This window comes from Citrus sinensis, chromosome 6 (genome assembly GCF_022201045.2).
Source record: "Citrus sinensis cultivar Valencia sweet orange chromosome 6, DVS_A1.0, whole genome shotgun sequence".
Taxonomy (NCBI): domain Eukaryota; kingdom Viridiplantae; phylum Streptophyta; class Magnoliopsida; order Sapindales; family Rutaceae; genus Citrus; species Citrus sinensis.
This window is the reverse complement of record NC_068561.1, coordinates 8125878-8145833: the sequence shown is the minus strand read 5'-3', so window position 1 is coordinate 8145833 and position 19956 is coordinate 8125878. Positions and strand designations below refer to the sequence as shown.

At 38.1% G+C, this 19956-nt stretch overlaps 1 protein-coding gene across 1 annotated transcript; it reads left to right on the top strand.

Annotated features, from left to right (window-relative positions):
* The first annotated feature begins 16043 nt into the window (after positions 1–16043).
* Positions 16044–17387, top strand: LOC127903088 (pollen-specific leucine-rich repeat extensin-like protein 1). Its single transcript, XM_052443746.1, has 2 exons — positions 16044–16200; positions 16291–17387. Exons 1-2 carry the CDS (start codon positions 16044–16046, stop codon positions 17385–17387), a joined length of 1254 nt encoding a protein of 417 aa, XP_052299706.1.
* The last annotated feature ends 2569 nt before the right edge of the window (positions 17388–19956 follow it).

The window sequence follows — 19956 nt, the reverse complement described above, 5'->3', positions numbered from 1 at the left end:
ATAAGCATTTATTAGGAAAACAGAAAAAATGTCACTAATATAATAAACATGCATTTTAGTGTGATGGTACTATTTAATGATGTATTGGTTAAGGCATACGAGGTCAGCATTAGTGGTCATAAATTATGTGTTGACCTAATAATGCTCAAACTGCAGGACTATGACATAATTCTTGGTATGGATTGGTTATCAAAGCATCATGCCAAGATAGATTGCAAGAAAAAGAATTCAAAATTGATTTGTTACCAAGAATCGCTCCTATTTTAAAGGCGCCTTGTAGGACGGCCCTATCAAAATCGAAGGAGTTAAAGAGACAATTGCAAGAGTTACTAGAGAAAGGCTACATACGTCCAAGCCATTCACCATTGGGAGTACTAGTACTATTAATAAAAAAAAAGGATGGATAAATGCGAATGTGCATTTACTATCGAGAGCTAAATAAGGTAAACATTAAGAACAATTACCCACTTTTGCATGTTGATGACCTATTCAACCAGCTGCCGAGAGCATTAGGATTTTGAAAGATTTGTTCTACAATTAGGATGTCACCAGCTATGAATCAAAGGAGTAGATATTCTAAAAGTATTATTTAGAATATGTTACAGACACTACGAATTTGTTGTCATGCTATTAGGTCTAATAAATTCCCCAGTATCGTTCATTGATCTTATGAACAGGGTATTTAAAGGCTGCCAAACAAATTCACAGTAGTGTTCTGACGACATCTTTATTTATTCATCGACAAAGGAAGAGCATATTGAGCATCTAATGCGAACCCCACAATGAAACTTTAAAACTCACACTTAATTTGAAGTTTCAACTTCCCAAGAAAGTGCTAAATAGATTTAAGACAAACAAAACCTTGACCCAATGCTTAAGAAAACAGAGCCAGAGGTATAGAGAATGATATTGACACCACACTCAAGATGTAGATGAGAAGGTGAGTGATAAGTCTAGATTTGGAACGCCACAAGAATATAAATTCTTGATAAGTTCACTAGTTCTCAAAAGAATCAAAGAAATAATAATTCTTTCAAATACATAGCAAAATTGCTGAGTTTAAATAGGTTAAAAGAAACCCAAGACCCTAAAAATACAAATGGAAACATTGGAACAACATGCATGGGTACTACATCCCATAGAACTTCATCCTTGTATCTCCCAATAGAGAATGAAACCTGCATTTGTTTATTTACTTTAACTTCCCCACAATCATTCAGCCATTGTAGCTTATATGGCCTAGGATGTTTCAAGATTTTCAAATTCAATGTTTCAACTAAACTAGTGCTAGCTACATTAGTACAACTTCCACCATCAATTATCATACTACATACCTTATCTTTGATGTGGCATCTAGTATGAAAGATGTTATCACGTTGTACCTCTGCATCTTCTTTTACTTGCACGTTGAGAGCATGCCTAGCAACCATCAATTTACCATCAACTAGATACTCAATACCGTCATTAGCATCCTCCAAAGGTGGTATAGGATTATCATCTGATCAACTCTCGGTTTCAATATCACCATCATCCCTCAAGATCATTGCTCACTTATTTGGGCATTGAGATGCAATATGACCTGTCCCCAAACATTTAAAACACTTAATATCTCTATTTCTAGAGTGTTGGGAATCAGATTTACCTTTGCTTTGGTTGCCTCCCTCTTTATGATCCTTGAATGGTTCAATCTTAGGCTTTGAAATAGTATTTTCATCTTTGCTCCATTTTGACTTCCATGAGGAAGATGAACCCAAATTGGTTCTAGTGGAACCTTTCTTTTTTAGTTGTCGTTCCACTTTCATGGCCATGTGAACCATGTCTTCCAACTCAACATAGTGCCGCAAGTCAACCACATTAGCAATATCTTGATTTAAACCATGTAAAAATCTGGCTAACTAGCCTCTCGTTCTTCTTCAATGTTGGCTCGAATCATGATTATTTTCATCTCCTTGTGGTAATCTTCCATACTTCTGGAACCTTGTGTAAGACTTTGAAGCCTTTGGTGCAACTCCCTATAATAATGACAAGGAACAAATCTCCTCCTCATGATGGCCTTCATGTCCTCCCAAGTGTTTATTGGTCTTTCACAATTTCGTCTCCTACTCAAAACAAGTTGCTCCCACAAAATTATAGCATAATCAGTAAATTTAATAGCAGATAGTTTTACCTTTTTCTCCTCAGAGTAGTTGTGGCCATCAAATATGAGCTCCACCTTTTTTTCCCAAATCACAATCTATACGTCTTGCCCTTCTATCATTTCTTTCACGCATGTCAACAGTGGCCTGGTCATCACAATTATCTAGGTCATCACCATCGTCTTCTCCCATGGTAGCACACCCTTGATTACCTCTTACATTAGGAGCTATTTGTTGTTGCCCCCTTTGTAGATTGGCTATGGCAGTGTCTTGCCTCTCCAATTTGTCACGAATCTCTCCAAACATCATATTCATGTGCTCAAATTGTTGTTGCATGGCTTTAAGCATGATTGATTGGTCTATAGCTTCTTTATCTTTTGACATATTTGTGATCTGAAAATAATGTTAGCAAAAAGACCTCAGAACACTCTCTCACGTGTTTCACTCAATTTGATGTCACTTAATGTTGTGCAAATTTTATTGTACTCGCAAGCGCACGAATCTATTGTAGTATAGACTAATGGAGACGAGTGTCGATCCCACGAGGAGGTGGATTTTAATTATATGTAGAATTAATTTTGTAAATGGGTGGTTAGAATTGTGGTGGAAGTGATTTAAATTATCCTAAAATTGGAATTGAAATGGTGATAATAAATTCTAAAATTAGAATTGCAATGGCGAGAATAAATTGAAACGAAATCTATTGAAATGACGTACTTGGGTATCTAGATCCGTATCAACATGCATCATGGGCTAAATAATTTGTATTAATGCCAATTAAATCATGAGGGGGGAATCCACACCTCATGAACCATGCTCTAATCAATATGGTGCTAAGGGCTTATCGTGCCAAATAATAATAACCTTGTACTAGAGGGCCGGTGAAACCAAGGCGGTACTAGACAAGATTAGTATTATTTGTCGACGAGAAGTCAAAACATCCACAAAAACTAGAGGGGAAGAGAAAATAAATTTACCAAATAAAGTCCATGACACATGTTGAGACTTCACCTTCAACCCAAGCTTGAAAGAAAATTAGGCACTCATAATTGAAGTAGGGGCAAAATGGGAATTTATTAAAATACGAAGAAAATACAAGATGGAGAGGGAATTACAGAAAATGGAGTCCAAAAATGGATTCAGAGATATCAAATTAGGGGGGGAGGCCCCCTTTTTATAGATACATGGAGTAAATCATGGCCATCGGATTAAAAACAGTTTGGACGCTCAGGATTGCGGCACGTCATCAGTCAACAGTACGCGGTTTGACCACGTGGATGAACAGTAACACGATTTGACCCGGGTGAACAGTGACGCGGTTTGGTTGAAAATAATCCTGTGTGATGCATGTACCGTACGCGAGATTTTTGGTCCACTGATATGCTGCCACGTCACCATCAACAGTACATAAGAATTTTAGTCCAACAGGATCGTGACACCTCATCATTCAATGCCACATCATCGGTCAATGCCACGTCATCATCCGTCTATGTGAACAGTGCCATGAACAGTAACGTATACAGTACCGTACACGTGAATAGTACCGTACATGTGAACAGTGTCATTTTTCCTTTTATGCTCCTCCTAAGGTTTTCGACTGTCCTGAATTCAAAAGTGATGTCTGTTTTGCCATCTGATCTCTCGTTTATTGTGAAATGACTACGATGCCCCTAAAATACATAAAATGCTTAATTAAAATAAAACACACGGAATTAAATCAAAAGAAGGTTAAATTCATAAAAGTAAAGGTGTTAGTTAAAACTTGTAGTGTAAAATGACGATTTTCTCCTTTATAAATATACATTTTCTAACACTCAACACTTAACTCTCGTGTTTAACACACAAATTGGCTTTTACCCTCTCTTTCAGTTCTTTATTGAACTAAATAAACAAAATCAAGAAAAACCTAGGTGGCCAACATCATGAATTTCAAAGGGAAAAATGTTCCAGAAAAGATGTTGCTCAGACTAAAAGACTGGTTTTCAAAATATGATTTAGAAAAGGAATTAAGAGAACACAAAGAACGACAAAGGAAATTGATGAAAAAAAAGCAAGAAAGCAAAGGAACACAATTGATATTGTAAACAATGTCAAGGAAAATGAATAACTAAAATTCAATTGATTTGATTCCTTTTACAATCTACTTTTTTGTACTTTTTTTCTTTTTTTCTTTTTTTAATCAAAATAAATAAGACATTCAAACCTGATTAGAAACTAGCTCTGATACCAAATTATGTGAATCCCACAATGAAATGTTGAAACCCACACTTAATTTGTAGTTTCAACTTCCCAAGAAAGTTCTAAATAGATTTAAGTGAAACAAAAACCTTGACCCAATGTTTAAGAAAACATGAACCAGAGGTGTAGAGAATGATATAGACACCACACTCAAGATTTAGATGAGAAGATCAGTGATAAATCTATTTTGGAATAAGAATAAGTTTACTAGTTCTCAAAAGAACCAAAGAAAGAATGATCTTTCAAATTCAAAATAACATTCATTTCTAATTATCTTACATAGCAAGGTTGCTGAGTTTAAATAGGCTAAAAGAAACCTAAGACCCTAAAAATACAAATGGAAACATTGGAACAAACCTCCAAGCATAGGTTTGTCAAAGGGTGCTTCAAAAGTCTTCACCAACCCACCATTATTAATGCTAGTCATTGACAAACTTAATGCTAGCCCACCATAATTAATGTTATCATTGACAAACTTAATGCTAACCCACAATCATTGATGGTAGACTTACCTAACACATTGACAAACTTGAAACAAAACAAATAAATGAAGTTGAATAAACAAAGGAGTCATTGGAATTCCAAAGCATGAACAAGCTGTAATAAATTGGTCATAACTCCTTCTAGAGAATTATGAATCTAGCTCAGTTTTATTCCAAATTTGCCCTTTCTGCTTTGGATCCAAATTGTGCATTTGGCTATCGAATAGCTTGAATAATGAAAAAAATGCCTTGTCTTCTCTCCAAGCCCAATTCATGATGTCTTGCATCTTGAATTGCATTTTTGTTCCATATTTTCTCAATTAATCCATTTAAAGCAGCTTGCATCTTTTTTGGCTTTAACTCTTGTAATTGGGCCTCCATGAATGTACAAAGGATCACTTGAAGCTTTAATGGTATTCCCTTGATGGTTTTCATCATTTGGCTCGTGAAAGTTACATTTTTGGGCCACATTGTATCTAAGGATAGAATTTCAATAGACTTAAAGGTGAAAGTTGCAAGCCAATGGTCTAGACCGACTAATAAAATAGAAGTTAGAAGCTTCTTGAGTTTAGCTGGATATTATCATAGATTTGTGAAAGGTTTCTCTAAAATCACAATGCCATTAACTTAATTAAAATTTATGTAGACACTAGAACGTGAGAAAAGGTTTGAGGAACTAAAATGGTGACTGATCACGCCTTAATCCTAACCATTCCTAGCAATTATGAGCAATTCGTTATCTATAGTAGTGTCCTTACGCAAAATGGAATAGTCATTGCTTGTGCTTCTAGACAATTGAAGAAATACAAGAAAAACTATCCAAAACACGATTTGGAGTTAGTAGTGGTGGTAGAAAACAGAAAAGTTTCAAGGACAAGTATGGCTCTAATACTATTTTGAACACCATTTTGAACAAAAATGTACGTGGCGTTGTTCTACCCGATCTACGACAGCACAAGTCTGTCCTTAGGACCAGTAGCCTGCAAGTTCTGGTTTCCAGCCGATATACATATAGGCATAGTAAAACTTAAAACGATTCTTTGGAGGTTATATAACCCAAAACAGACTTTCCTTAGTCTTAAAACAGGGTACCAAACCGTTTAAGAAATCATCATAAGTTTTCTGATGCACAGGATCCTTACTGGAAGGCAAGTGCAGAGCATACTTCCTTAAGTTTTCAAAATGAACAAGTTCAATTCTTTGTTCTTTTCTTTCTTTCTTTAGATCTTCATTTGCAGAGAGAGAGAGAAGAGAGTTTTAGAAATTCATGGGTTTTTGAAAACACACGAGAGTTTATTTCTTGGAAAACTTCTATATCTTACAAGCGAGGGGAGAATCCTTTATATAGGAGAATTCTCGGGGAGATAGGACAGGACCCCTATCTTTTACAAAAGCAAAAGTAAAAGATACATCATGACACAACTTTAATTATTACAAAGTGACAAAATGTGCTTTAATAATTAAAGCATGACTTTGACAAAAGCAAAAGCTTAAAGTAGAAGCAAACTTTAATAATTATACAAGACAAAAGCATAACATAATTATTACAACAAGACAAATTACTTTATGGAGAGCGGAGGTTCATGTAGTCGTCTTCAGATGAGCTGTCTGTTTCATCTGGATCAGTATCACGAGAGGTTGGTGGGAAAAAGGTTTTGGAGAGTTTTGGATACTTACAGTGGGGACTACGGCAAGGTGGATAAGGGCAATCTTTTCGGCATCCCGCTTTGGAAGTTGGTGACTGGGACTTGGGACTTGGCATTTGAGTGGCCTTGTCAACTTTGGAGGGTTGAGATGATGATCCTGGTTCATACATGGTTGGTTGTGAAAACTGTTGGAGATGTTGGCTGAGGGGAAGGAATTCTTCCCATGGGTTTTGGGAGTCTTGGTAAAGGAAGTCAGTGTAATCTGGTTTTTCTTCTTTGATGATGATGCCTGTGGACTTTGGTTTAGATATGGCGGATGGAGTGGGGATCATGATGAGATCATGTTGTGGATCTAAGGAGGTGTGGAAAATGTCTTTGTGTGGTGGAGTTTGGTGGTTTAATTGACAAAGGTAGTTGTGCAAGTTGGATTGAATTTCATTGTCAATGACAGCTGGGTGCGGGGCGGTAAACCATTCATATACCTGGTCTTGAGTCCAAAAGAGATTTGTGTCTGGATGTTGGAAGTATGGCCTGTGAATGATAAATACTGATGTGAATAGTTGGGCTTCTGAGGTAGGCATACGTTCAAGATTGTAAATTTCTGACAGTTGTTGTAGCTTCTTTCTCCACCATGGGATGGGGGAAAACCATTCAAGTAAGGTCCAGGTAAGAGAGTTGGCTTTGTCTGGATTAAGGAGATGTTCCAAAGTGGGAGTAATTGGTAGGACTAACTTGGTTGCATAAAGGACAGTTAGGCACCAGATGTACCATAACACATCTTCAGTGGTTTCTCTGGATGGATCAAGAGTTAAACCTGTAAGGAACAGATTTTCTGGGTGGAAGGTGGAAAAGGGAAAGGAGTCTGTTACAAGGTAGGCTTTTATGAAGAAGCAGAAGAGAGCGTTCCTTGCAAACTCTTGGATGGCAAAGACAGAAGAGAAGTGTGTGTCAAAGGGAAAAGTTTTCTTGGTGAGAGCTTTTGGGGGGTAGTGATGTAGCCATGGAGATGATCGGAAAGTGGTATGTAGTGAAAAATAGAGTGAGAGGTTTTTTCGGTTTTGAGAGTCTGGAGAGCATATCAGGGATGAGGTTCTGGGATCCCTTTATATGATTGACCAAAAAATCATATTTGGAAAACCAATCTTTTAATCTGAGTAACATCTTTTCGGGAACAATTTTACCTTTGAAATTGAGAATATTGGGGAAGGCTGAACTGTCCATTCGGATGAGAAAATGGTGTCCAATCAGATGATACTCAAACTTTTTGATGCCATTCTTTACCGCTAAGATTTCTTTGAACACACTATGGTAATGCATCTGTGTGTCAGAAAATTGTCCACTAGCGTAAGCGATAAAGTGTTCTTTTCCATTGATTTCTTCAAGGAGGATGGCACCCCATGATTCATCACTTGCGTCTGTCTGTAAGATGCACTTTCCATCAGTAATCAACTTTAAAGGAGGTGGATTTTGCGCAATTTGCTTGAGGGTAGTGACAGCATTTGTGTGGTCAGTATTCCATTATGGGGGCTTCTTTTTCAATAAAGCCGAGAGGTGGCGAGTGTAGTGGTCCACATGTGGGATGAAGTCTCTGATGTAATTGATGATGCCGAGAAACTATTGAACTTGCTTTTTGGAGAGTTGCTGATCTGGAAAGTGAAGCAATTCTTGGGCAATGTGTGTGCCTGGCTGATAATGGCCATCTTTTATGATCATGCAAAGGAATTCAATGTTCTCCGTGGCAATGGTGCTTTTCTTGACAGACAGCATAATTCCATGACTTTGGACAATATCATAGAATTGAGTTAACAGCTGGCGATGTTCATCATGTGATCCTGAAAAAAGCAAGATATCGTCAATGTAAATCAATGCATGATGCAGGATTGGCTGAAAAATTTTGACCATGGATTTTTGAAAAATGGATAGGGCAGTTTTGAGGCCGAAGGGAAGGACTGTCCATTGGAAATGAGCATTTGGGATACAGAAAGCAGTTTTGTATCGTTCAGAGGGTTCAATGCCTAATTGCCAGAAACCGAATTTTAAATCAAATTTGGAAAAGATTTGGGCATTTTTGAGAAAAGTAAATATGCTTTGTCGTCGGGGCAAAGGAAACTTGTCATCTTGTAAAAACATGTTTAATGGCTGATAGTCAATGACTAGGCGTTTCTTTCCTCGAACAATTTCAGAATGCTTTTCAACATAAAAGGCTTGGCAAGCCCATTGAGAATGCATGGGCTCAATTAGACCTTGGGCTAACAATTGGGAACATTCCTGTTGGGCTAGGAGTAAGTCAGAAGGACTCATTCCTGGGTGAGTAGCTTTGGTTGGGTTAATGTCTTCATTAAGTTTGAAAGGTAACTTAATGAAGAAAGACTTATTTTTCCACAATGGGTTTGGATGGGTGAACTCAGAATAGGACTCTGGACAGAAACTCAAAAGTTTGATTGAAATATCCTGGTAGGACTGGGGAGTTTCAGACAGATTGTAGAGTTTCAGAATGTCTGTGAATGGTTTGAACATAGACTTGACTCGAATTCATTAGGAATGATTTGGAGGTGTTGGAATGATTTGGAGGTGTTTGATCTGGTGAAGGATGTCAAAACCTAACAAGATATCCTTATTAGGAAGGGTTGAACCGATAATTTTGGTCCAAATGACATAGTTGGGGAAGATTTGAATACCAATGGGTTTTTTGGTAATCAGAGAAGTGGTGAATAGTTTGCCATTGACAACTTTGAAATGTTCTTCATACTCTATCCAGTATTCTGGTGGAAGAATATGGGGGTTTAACATGCTGCGTTGGGCACCAGTGTTTATGAGACCAATTGCTGGAATGGGCCTTTGGAATTTTGAGGGCAAGATCTGGAGTTTGATGGACGAGATGGGAACAGTAGTGTCAAGGGACAGTAAGTGTTGGTAGAAAATTATTTGGGATTGATCACTATCTGAGTCATCAGAAGAATTCTGTAGTGCGAACACAGTTTCATCATTGGGTTCATCTTGTTCAGAGAAATAGAATTCTAGTTCATCCTTCTCGGGAGAGTAGTCTGTAGTGGCTTGAAGATGCTCAACTAGCCGAATAGATTTTTCCCTTTTGTTGGGACAATCTTTGGCAAAATGACATTTTTTCTTGCAGATGAAACATCTGCTTGATTTTCTCCGTTTAAAGTCTCTAGAAGAAGAGAACTTTTTCTGGAAGAATCGGTAAGGCTTTTTGGATCTGCGAGGTCTAGATGAAAATTTTGGAGTTTTGAATTTTCGAAAATGCCTTTTCTTTCTAGAACTGCAATCACAATCCTTCTTCTGCTTGCATTTGATCTGCAAATAAGGCTTTTTGCAAGCACTCCAGAATGGTTCTTTATCTTTCAACAGTTCTTTAAAAAACTGTTTCTGCTCACAAAGTTTGTTAAGACAGGTTTTGGCAAGCTGGAAGATTTTGCCGAGAGAGATGTTATCAAGAACCAGATTGGATGCGGTGAAGTGTCTCTGTATGTCTGGTTGGAGTTCATCTGGGAGGGAAGCTAGAAAGACATGCTTTAATGTCGGCTCATTGAATCCATTAAGCTTATAGAACAGCAAAGACATTCGCTTGTAATGGAAGTCAAGATCCTTAGCATTGAGTGAACAACATTTCATGTTAAGATAGTCTCGGCGTGCAGCTTCAAAAATTGCAGAGGGGTCGCCAAGAAATTGATCATGGAGAACCGCAAGAGCACTTGAGACTTCTGGTAGATCAACAAACTGAAATGCCTGAATCTTCTGCCACAAACCAACCCCCTCCAGCTCAAGCCCAGACCGGTTCTACAAGCCAAAAATCATCGAATGGTCCATGGTTCACATTTGATGATCTTCCATCTCATAAATGGCGTGACCGACTTAATGAAATGTCCGCCTGGATTGACCTCCAAATGCTACGGCCATGAGCCACAACTCAATCAGTCCTTAGAGAATTTGCTACTCGTTTTACGGGAGCTCTAAGAGATTGGTTTGATTCTTTAGGCTGCTACCGCCAATTACAGTTTGTTGATCTACCAGAAGTCTCAAGTGCTAGAAAGACATGCTTTAATGTCGACTCAATCATACTGGTGTCTGCACCAGTGTCAATAAACCCGATGACAGGAACAGGTTTATGAAATTTAGAATGAAGGATTGACATTTTTAGAGAAGGTCGAGGAATGACTGAAACATGGTTGACAGTGTGAACTGTAGAAATGACTGAAATATCCTCAGAATCAGAAGATTATGCAATAATGAAGGCAGTCTGATCATCTTGTTCTGACTGTTCTGAAAAATTTGATTCGACATCTTCATTCTCAGATGCCTGAAAAACAGGGTCTGGATTTTTGGAAGGGAAAACTTATCATCTTTAATAAAAGTATTAAGCGGCTGGTAATCAATGACTAACCTCTTTTTTACCACGAACTAACTCAGATCGTTTTTCAACATAGAAGGCTTGACAAGCCTAATCTGAATCAGTAGGTTTAATAAGACCTTGTTGGAGCAACTGAGAACATTCTTGCTTAGCAAGTAGGAGGTCAGAAGGAGACATACCCGGGTGTGATGCTTTTGTGGGATTTATGTCTTCGTTGAGTTTAAAAGGAAGGTGAATGAAGAATTGTTAATTTTTCCAAAGAGGTGAAGGATGGTGGAACTGTGAATGGTTTTCTGGACAAAACTCTAGGAACTTTTGTGAAATATGACTGTTGAGTGTTAGAAAATGCATATTTATAAAGGAGAAAACCGTCATTTTACATTTCAAGTCTTACTAACAACCTTTACTTTTATGTATTTAACCTTCTTGTGATTTAATTACAAGTGTTTTATTTTAATTAAGTATTTTATGTATTTTAGGGGCATTATAGTCATTTCACAATAAAGGAGAGATCAGACGGCAAAACGGACATCACTTTTGAACTCAGGACGGTCGAAAACCTTAGGAGGAGCATAAAAGGAAAAATGACACTGTTCACATGTACGGTACTATTCACATGTACGGTACTGTATACGTTACTGTTCACGGCACTGTTCACATAGACGGATCGATGACGTGGCATTGACCGATGATGTGGCATTGACTGATGAGGTGTCACGATCCTGTTGGACTAAAATTCTTATGTACTGTTGATGGCGACGTGGCCGCATATCAGTGGACGAAAAATCTCGCGTACGGTACATGCATCACACAGGATTATTTTCAACCAAACCGCGTTACTGTTCAACCTGGGTCAAACTGTGTTACTGTTCATCCGCATGGTCAAACCGCGTACTGTTGACTGATGACGTGGCGCAATTCTAAGCGTCCAAACTGTTTTTAATTCGATGGCCATGATTTACTCCATGTATCTATAAAAAGAGGGCCTCCCCCCCTAATTTGATATCTCTAAATCAATTTTTGGGATCCATTTTCTGTAATTCCCTCTCCATCTTGTATTTTCTTCGTATTTTAATAAATTCCCATTTTACCCCTAGTTCAATTATGAGTGGCTAATTTTCTTTCAAGCTTGGGTTGAAGGTGAAGTCTCAACATGTGTCATGGGCTTAATTTGGTAAATTTATTTTCTCTTCCCCTCTAGTTTTTGTGGATGTTTTGACTTCTCGTCGGCAAATAATAATAATCTTGTCTAGATACCGCCTTGGTTACACCGGCTCTCTAGTATAAGGTTATTATTATTTGGCACGATAAGCCCTTAGCACTATTTTGATTAGAGTGTGGTTCATGAGGTGTGGATTCCCCCCTCATGATTTAATTGGTATTAATAAGGAATATTTAGCCCATGATGCATGTTGATACGGATCTGATACCCAAGTGCTTCATTTCAATAGAATTCTCTTTAATTTATTCTCGCCATTTCAATTCCAATTTTAGAATTTATTCTTGCCATTTTAATTTAAGTTTTAGCATATTCCAAATTATTTCTACCACAAATCCAATCACCCATTTACAAAATTAATTCTACACACAATTAAAATCTACCTCCTCGTGGGATCAACACTCGTCTCCATTAATCTATTCTACAATAGATTCGTGCGCTTGCGAGTACATTAAAATTTGCACAACAATGACTGTATTGAGATGGTGTTTCGGAAAGTGCATACAGACGTAATGTATCTGTATAAGGCAAGAACATCTGCTTATGGCGAAGTCCAGAACAGGTGAGGAACAAGTTTTTAACCAAATGAAGAATGTCAAAACATATGAGTAGATCTTTATCTGGGAGTTTCACTATTGACTGCTCTGAAAAGTTTGGAGTGATTTTCCCAACAATTTGGGGGAAGAACAGAAGGATCAATCATACTGGTATCTGCACCAGTGTCAATGAACCCGATGACAAGAACAAGTTTATGGAATTTGGATGGAAGGACTGACATTTTTAGAGAAGGTCGAGGAATGGCTGAGACATGATCGACAGTGTGAACTGTAGAAATGACTGAAATATCCTCAGAATCAGAAGATTATGCAATAATGAAGGCAGTCTGAACATCTTGTTCTGACTGTTTTGAAAAATTTTATTCGACATCTTCATTCTCATATAACAGAGAAGAATGTTGGAGATGTTGTATGAGACGAACAACTTGAAATATAAGTGTGCAACCCAAGAGGGGGGTGAATTGGTATTTTAAAAATTATCCTAGCAAATCCACACAACAAACAATCTAACGTCTTAATAAAATTGAAAGCAATAAGTTTAATAAAAGCACAATAACAAATGAGTAAGGGAGAAGAGAAACAAGCACACAAATTTTTACGTGGTTCGGCAATCCCCACCTACGTCCACGCCTCCAAGCGATCCAACCTTGAGGATTTCACTATCCAAACCTTTCCAAGGCTTCAACCATTTACAATTGACTTCAAGGTGTGAATGAACCTTTACAACAAAGAGATTATCTCCCAATCTCTTCACTCAAAGAGTAGATATTCAAAAATGAAGAACAAGAGTTGATTCAATGTTTTTGTGATTTGCGAATTGAGAGCTCAAGATATCTAGTGTGTTTTTTGTTTATGCTTGCTAGAGAGCTTGAAAATGAATTGGATTTGAGTTTATATAGTTTGAGCTCAAAAACTAGCCGTTATGCACATTTTGGTCATAACCGGCTTACCATTTATGGAATCCGGTTAGCCGCTTTTATGTTACCGTTAAGGCAAAAATTTGAATTTCAGAATATCTGGTATGCCGCTTTTCATATCCGGTTAGCCGCTTTTGAAATCCGGATTGCCGCTTGCGAAATCCGGATAGCCGTTTATGCTCCAGAAGCTTACTGCCTAGAATCTAAATTGCCGTTTACCATATCCGGTTAGCCGCTTGCTACAGTAACTGCTACAGTGAAATATTTTCTAAATTTATAGTTTGACCCCATAACTTTATAAAATTATATTATGGCCCAAAACGTTATGAAAGATTTCAAATAGGTCCAATTTTAGAATTTTTAAATAATACTTTGTTAATCCCAAAACTTTCTAAAATTATGATTTCACCTAAACTATGTGAAATTATAGAATGACCCAAAATATTTAAATAGTTTCAAATAGGTCCAAATCCGAAATTTTAAAACAGTATCAAAGGTTTTAAATCTTTGTTTAATCAACACATGTGGTTTGTTATCATCAAAATCAATATCTATAGCCATATAGGCTAACACAACTTTGGCAGACTTGTTTAATCAACACATGTGAACAATTCTTCTTTCATCTTCCTTTTAAACTTAATGAAGACATAAACCCTACCAAAGCATCACACCCGGGTATGTCTCCTTCCGACCTCTTGCTTGCTAAGCAAGAATGTTCTCAGTTGCTTCAGCAAGGTCTTATTGAACCCACTGATTCAGATTGGGCTTGTCAAGCCTTTTATGTCGAAAAACAATATGAGTTAGTTCGTGGTAAAAAGAGGTTAGTCATTGATTACTAGACGCTTAATACTTTTCTTAATGATGATAAGTTTCCCCTTCCAAAAATCCAAACCCTGTTTGTCCATCTTCAAGGGGCTCGTATCTTCTCTAAGTTTGATTTAAAAGATGGTTTTTGGCAACTTGGTATCTTACGAGTTGACCGTCCTAAAACTGCTTTCTGCATCCCTGATGCCCATTACCAATGGACTGTTATGCCTTTTGGTCTTAAGGTTGCTCTTTCATTATTTCAAAGGCCATGACAAAAATCCTCAGTCTTATCCTCCATCATGCCTTGGTCTACATTGATGATATCTTATTATTTTCTTCTGACCATGAGAGCCACCAAAAGCTCCTTTTGGATTTCTTTCATATTGTGCAGGAACACGGAATCATGCTATGTCTCGAGATTACTTATCATCTTTAAGGAAGGAATTAAGCGACTGGTATCAGAGCCATTTTCCATACAGAGGTGGTATTATTATAAATCTCAAATAATCTTATTTGAACTCCTAGACGAAGATTCAACAACTATGGAAACATTTTCAACTCCTTCCTCATCCTCCTCTCATATTTCCCTTTCCTCTACTCTATCTCTTCCAAAATCATGTTCCGAACATCTGACCTCCACAATTGAAAACCTTGTTGAATATTCCTATATTCCCGAGTCAGCCAAAATCAATGAATCTCAGTTTCCCATCATGAGTCCTTACAATCTCTATAGACAAAAAACTTCTCTTACCAGAAGTATCCGAACTCTGATCTCCACCAAAAGACCTTTACCAAAAGAATATATTCAGTCTTCTAGACTGGATCAGTGTTCTTTACAACCCTCTCAGAGTGAACAGTATGTCACTTTGGAAATACCCTCGGATCTCGTCGCAAATTGGAAGTGGGAAGGGTATGCACACCTCCATCTTGGTGGTGTAAGATTGATTCTCACTCTCCATGGCAGAAAAGGTTTACCTGTTACAGCCAGAATAGCTCTCTTAGATACCAGATTCAAACAATACCAACATGTTGTTGTAGGAACCGTCCTGACCACACTCCATGCTGGCAGTGTCTTATTAACCTTTTACCCAAATTTCAACCTCTCTCTTGAGGATCCCAATCTTCCAACGACCCTTAAAGTCCAGATCCAGCTCCAAGGAGCAGAACAAACACCCACATCAAAGATTGCAACCCTCCATCACCAAATAGTGTATCGATTACAAAATCATGCATTAGACCTTCCAACACCACACACTACCTCCGATGCCTTGATGATCCTTGCAAACACAGACACAGACACAATTCCGACCATCATCCAAATTCAGAAACAATATTTGCTCAAACTCATGCCTCTTGAATGGTTAACCAATTATGAGCATTTCCACCAAAATTCTGAACCAGTTCAGACAACAGAAGCTACGTTTGAAAGACGACAAAATGGTCAAGTCAAACTATCCTTTCAAACACCTGAAACCAAGCCTGTTTCAGATACTCCTCAGCTTTCTTAGACTGCTATGATTACAGCAGCTCAAACTGGCTAAGAAAAGAAACTTCTCATTCATGGTTTCTCATCAGAAGGGTATCCGGTATATCCAGATAAAATCAATGGTCACTTTTTATGGGATGTTCCTGAAGCCCATATGTGCAATCCCGATTGTCCTTGCTTGGATGATATGGATGTTGATAAAGAATTGGAAGTTATGCGAAGAAAGAAAAAAAAGAAGAAAAAGTCTTCTTATCCAAAACCACCTTGCAAATCCTTCCCTCCACAACCTCCACCAGATCCCAAACCTCCTGTCCATCCAATCAGATCATGCCTTATGTTTTCAAGTCAATCCTATGAGGAAACATTTCCTCCACTTGAAAAACAGACAGACACAAAAACCTGAGTAATCTCAAAACCTTTTGTTCAATCCCCAGTTACTACCTCTGGGCAACCTGAAGAGCCAAAACAATATGAAGTTGTTTTAAACTGGCAAACAAAAAATGCTAGTGCTGAGAATCAAACTCTTCAACAGCTCAGTAAAAAAATTGATCGTGTTGCTAGTCAAGTCTCTCAGACTGAAACTCAAGTTGATTCAATCAGCAATCGTCTTGATCAGATGTATATACATCTACAAGATCGGATCTCTGAACTAGACGCCGATCTCAGACGAATGATCAACAACCATATTTGGGGTCCAGAGTTTAACAAAAAAGAAGCCGAGATCAGAAAGCTCAAAACTGAATTAACAAGAATTGATGCTGAAAAGACTCGACCTTCCCTTTTTACTCAAACACAAACCCCAACAATACCTCTTCCAATCTTCGAGACTTATGTACCTTTCTACACACCATCCAGGCCTCAACAACCTGTTTACAATAAGTTCTTTGGATTCTCACACCTTCAACCAACTCCTCCACCCAAACCATCTTCACCTAGAAAAGCAAAATCTAAAGTCAAGATTTCAGAACCAAAGCCAAAGGCCACTTCATCCTCAACTCCCTCTCCAGTCCCACCAGAAGATTCACCAAAAGCCACTCCACAGCCTCCCAAAAAAGACAAAGGCCCAATAGATCAATATCATTATCATACTGTCCAAAAAACATCTTCTGACTCCTCTGAGCCAGAAACAGACTATGAGTCCAACCCATCAAAGCCCAACCCGTCTTCCTCTTCCTATTCCACCAACTCAGTAGGAACTTCAACTGACTCTGAATCTGAATATACTGACATTACAAGCATATTAATGTCCACCAAAACTGAAGATCCAAGTACTTTAACTGCCACACCTATTGTTGAAGACAACTCTTCTGATGCTGAAAATCAAGCAGCTCCAACAGAACCAGAGCCATCAATGCCTCCACCAGTCCCTGATCACTCAACAAAACCATCTTCAGCATCTTGGTTCACATTAGATGACATTCCCCGTCATAAATACCCTGCTCGACTTCAAGAATTTGTTGCATGGATTGACCTCCAAGGAACCAAACCTAATGCTCAACCTCAAGCTGTTCTCCGTGAATTCATGGCCTGATCAACAGGTTCTTTACGTGATTGGTTAGAAAGCTTGGGAGAATACCGCCAGCTTCAATTCATGCAATCTCCAATTGGCACAACACTCAACATCATTCATGAACAATTCATCGGTGAAAAAACTACTTCCACTGATGCAGATAGAAAAGAGTATCATCAGATGAAGTGCTGCTCGCTTAAAAGACATCTTTTGGAAACCCATTACAAAAGAATGAGTATTTTTTTTTATAAACTAAATGGGTTCAACGAGCCATCTCTCAAACATGTCTTAATAGCCTTACTGCCTTCTGAGTTACAACCTGATCTTCAAAGAAAACTCACAGCCACTAATCTCAACATAGTTGATATCTCTCTGGGAAAGATTTTCCAAATGGCCATGCTATGTCTCGACAAGATCTGTGATAAAAAAGAATTCTTCAAAGATCTCATGGAAGACAAAAAATCCTTTTCTGAAGCTTGCAAAAAACCCTACCTTAGAATAGAGTGCAAAGATGACAAGAAGTGCCTCTGTCCAACTGAGAAAAAAAGACATTTCCAGAAACACTTCCATAAAAAATCATCCTCCAAAAAGCCTCTTCGATATTTAAGAAAAAAGGATGCTTCCCAGTACAGAAAGAGAAAGCACGACCGTTGTTTCATCTGCAAGAAACGCGGTCACTTTGCTTGAAACTGTCCTCACAAGTCTGCCAAAGCTATTCGTCTCATACAACATCTCCAACATTCTTCTCTGTTATCTGAGAATAAAGATGTCGAATCAAATTTTTCAGAACAGTCAGAACAAGATGATCGGACTGCCTTCATTATTTCAGAATCTTCTGATTCTAAGGATATTTCACTAATTTCTACAGTTCACACTGTCGATCATGTCTCAGCCATTCCTCGACCTTCTCTAAAAATGTCAGTCCTTCCATCCAAATTCCATAAACTTGTTCCTGTCATCAGGTTCATTGACACTGGTGCAGATACCAGTATGATTGATCCTTCTGTTCTTCCCTCAGATTGTTGGGAAAATCACTCCAAACTTTTCAGAGCAGTCAATGGTGAAACTTTTGAAACCACTTTGATTACCAAAAAACCCATTGGCATTCAATTCTTTCCGAATTGCATAATTTGGAAAAAGATTGTAGCATCCAAACTCCCAGATAAAGATCTACTTATAGGTTTTGACATTCTTCATTTGGTTAAAAACATGTTCCTCACCAGTTCTGGAGTTCGCTACAAGCAGATGTTCTTGCCTTATACAAATACATTACGTCTGTATGCACTTTCCGAAACACCATCTCCATACAGTCATATTTCACAAAAGTTCATAGAGTTTTGTCCAGAGAACCATTCACAGTTCCACCATCCTTCACTTCTTTGGAAAAATGAACAATTCTTCATTCACCTTCCTTTCAAACTCAACGAAGACATAAATCCTGCAAAAGCATCACACCCGGGTATGTCTCCTTCTGACCTCCTACTTGCTAAGCAAGAATGTTCTCAGTTGCTCCAGTAAGGTCTTATTGAACCTACTGATTCAGATTGGGCTTGTCAAGCCTTCTATATTGAAAAACGATCTGAGTTAGTTCGTGGTAAAAAGAGGTTAGTCATTGATTACCAGCCGCTTAATACTTTTCTTAAAGATGATAAGTTTACCCTTCCAAAAATCCAGACCCTGTTTGTCCATCTTCAAGGGGCTCGTATCTTCTCTAAGTTTGATTTAAAAGCTGGTTTTTGGCAACTTAGTATCTTACCAGTTGATCGTCCTAAAACTGCATTCTGCATCCCTGATGCCCATTACCAATGGACTGTTATGCCTTTTGGTCTTAAGGTTGCTCCTTCATTATTTCAAAAGGCCATGACAAAAATCTTCAGTCCTATCCTCCATCATGCCTCGGTCTACATTGATGATATCTTGTTATTTTCTTCTGACCATGAGAGCCACCAAAAGCTCCTTTTGGATTTCTTTGATTTTGTGAATGAACACGGAATCATGCTTTCTAAAAAGAAAAGCAGCATAGCAAAGGAATGAATTGACTTTCTTGGCATGGTGTTTAAAGATGGTCATTATCAACCTGGCCCGCATATTGCAACTGAATTATTAAAGTTTCCGGACACATATCTCAACAAAAAGCAGATCCAACAATTCCTTGGGATTATTAATTATGTCCGTGATTTCATCCCTAAAGTTGCAATCCACACAAGCCAGTTATCCCGCATGCTTAGAAAACAGTGCCCTCTATGGGGACCAGTATAGACAGCAGTTGTCCAACAACTAAAGATGATATCCCAGTCACCTCTATTCTCAAGTCATATCTAATGGAACTCAACAATGTTCAGCCATGCACCACAAACATTTACCACACCTTTGTTGGTCCATCTCACACCTTGGAAATAATCCCAAAAGTACAAACCTGTACTCCTGGTTCCAGTTCAAGTCCTCGAGGAATCTTTGTCATGGAACAACGCCCTGATTACATTAACGTCTTATTTCAAGACGCTTAGGACCCATGGGAAGATTTTCAGTCTCTTTTCCATGCTGAAAATTCCCACTACACTGTCACAGAACCAGACCCCCCAACTCCATT

Bases quoted from the DNA above. Each gene is read 5' to 3' on its own strand.
- LOC127903088 (XM_052443746.1), top strand. From the start codon at position 16,044: ATGGATGTTGATAAAGAATTGGAAGTTATGCGAAGAAAGAAAAAAAAG. The intron at 16,201-16,290 runs GTCAATCCTATG...TTCAATCCCCAG, and splicing joins ATCATGCCTTATGTTTTCAA to TTACTACCTCTGGGCAACCT.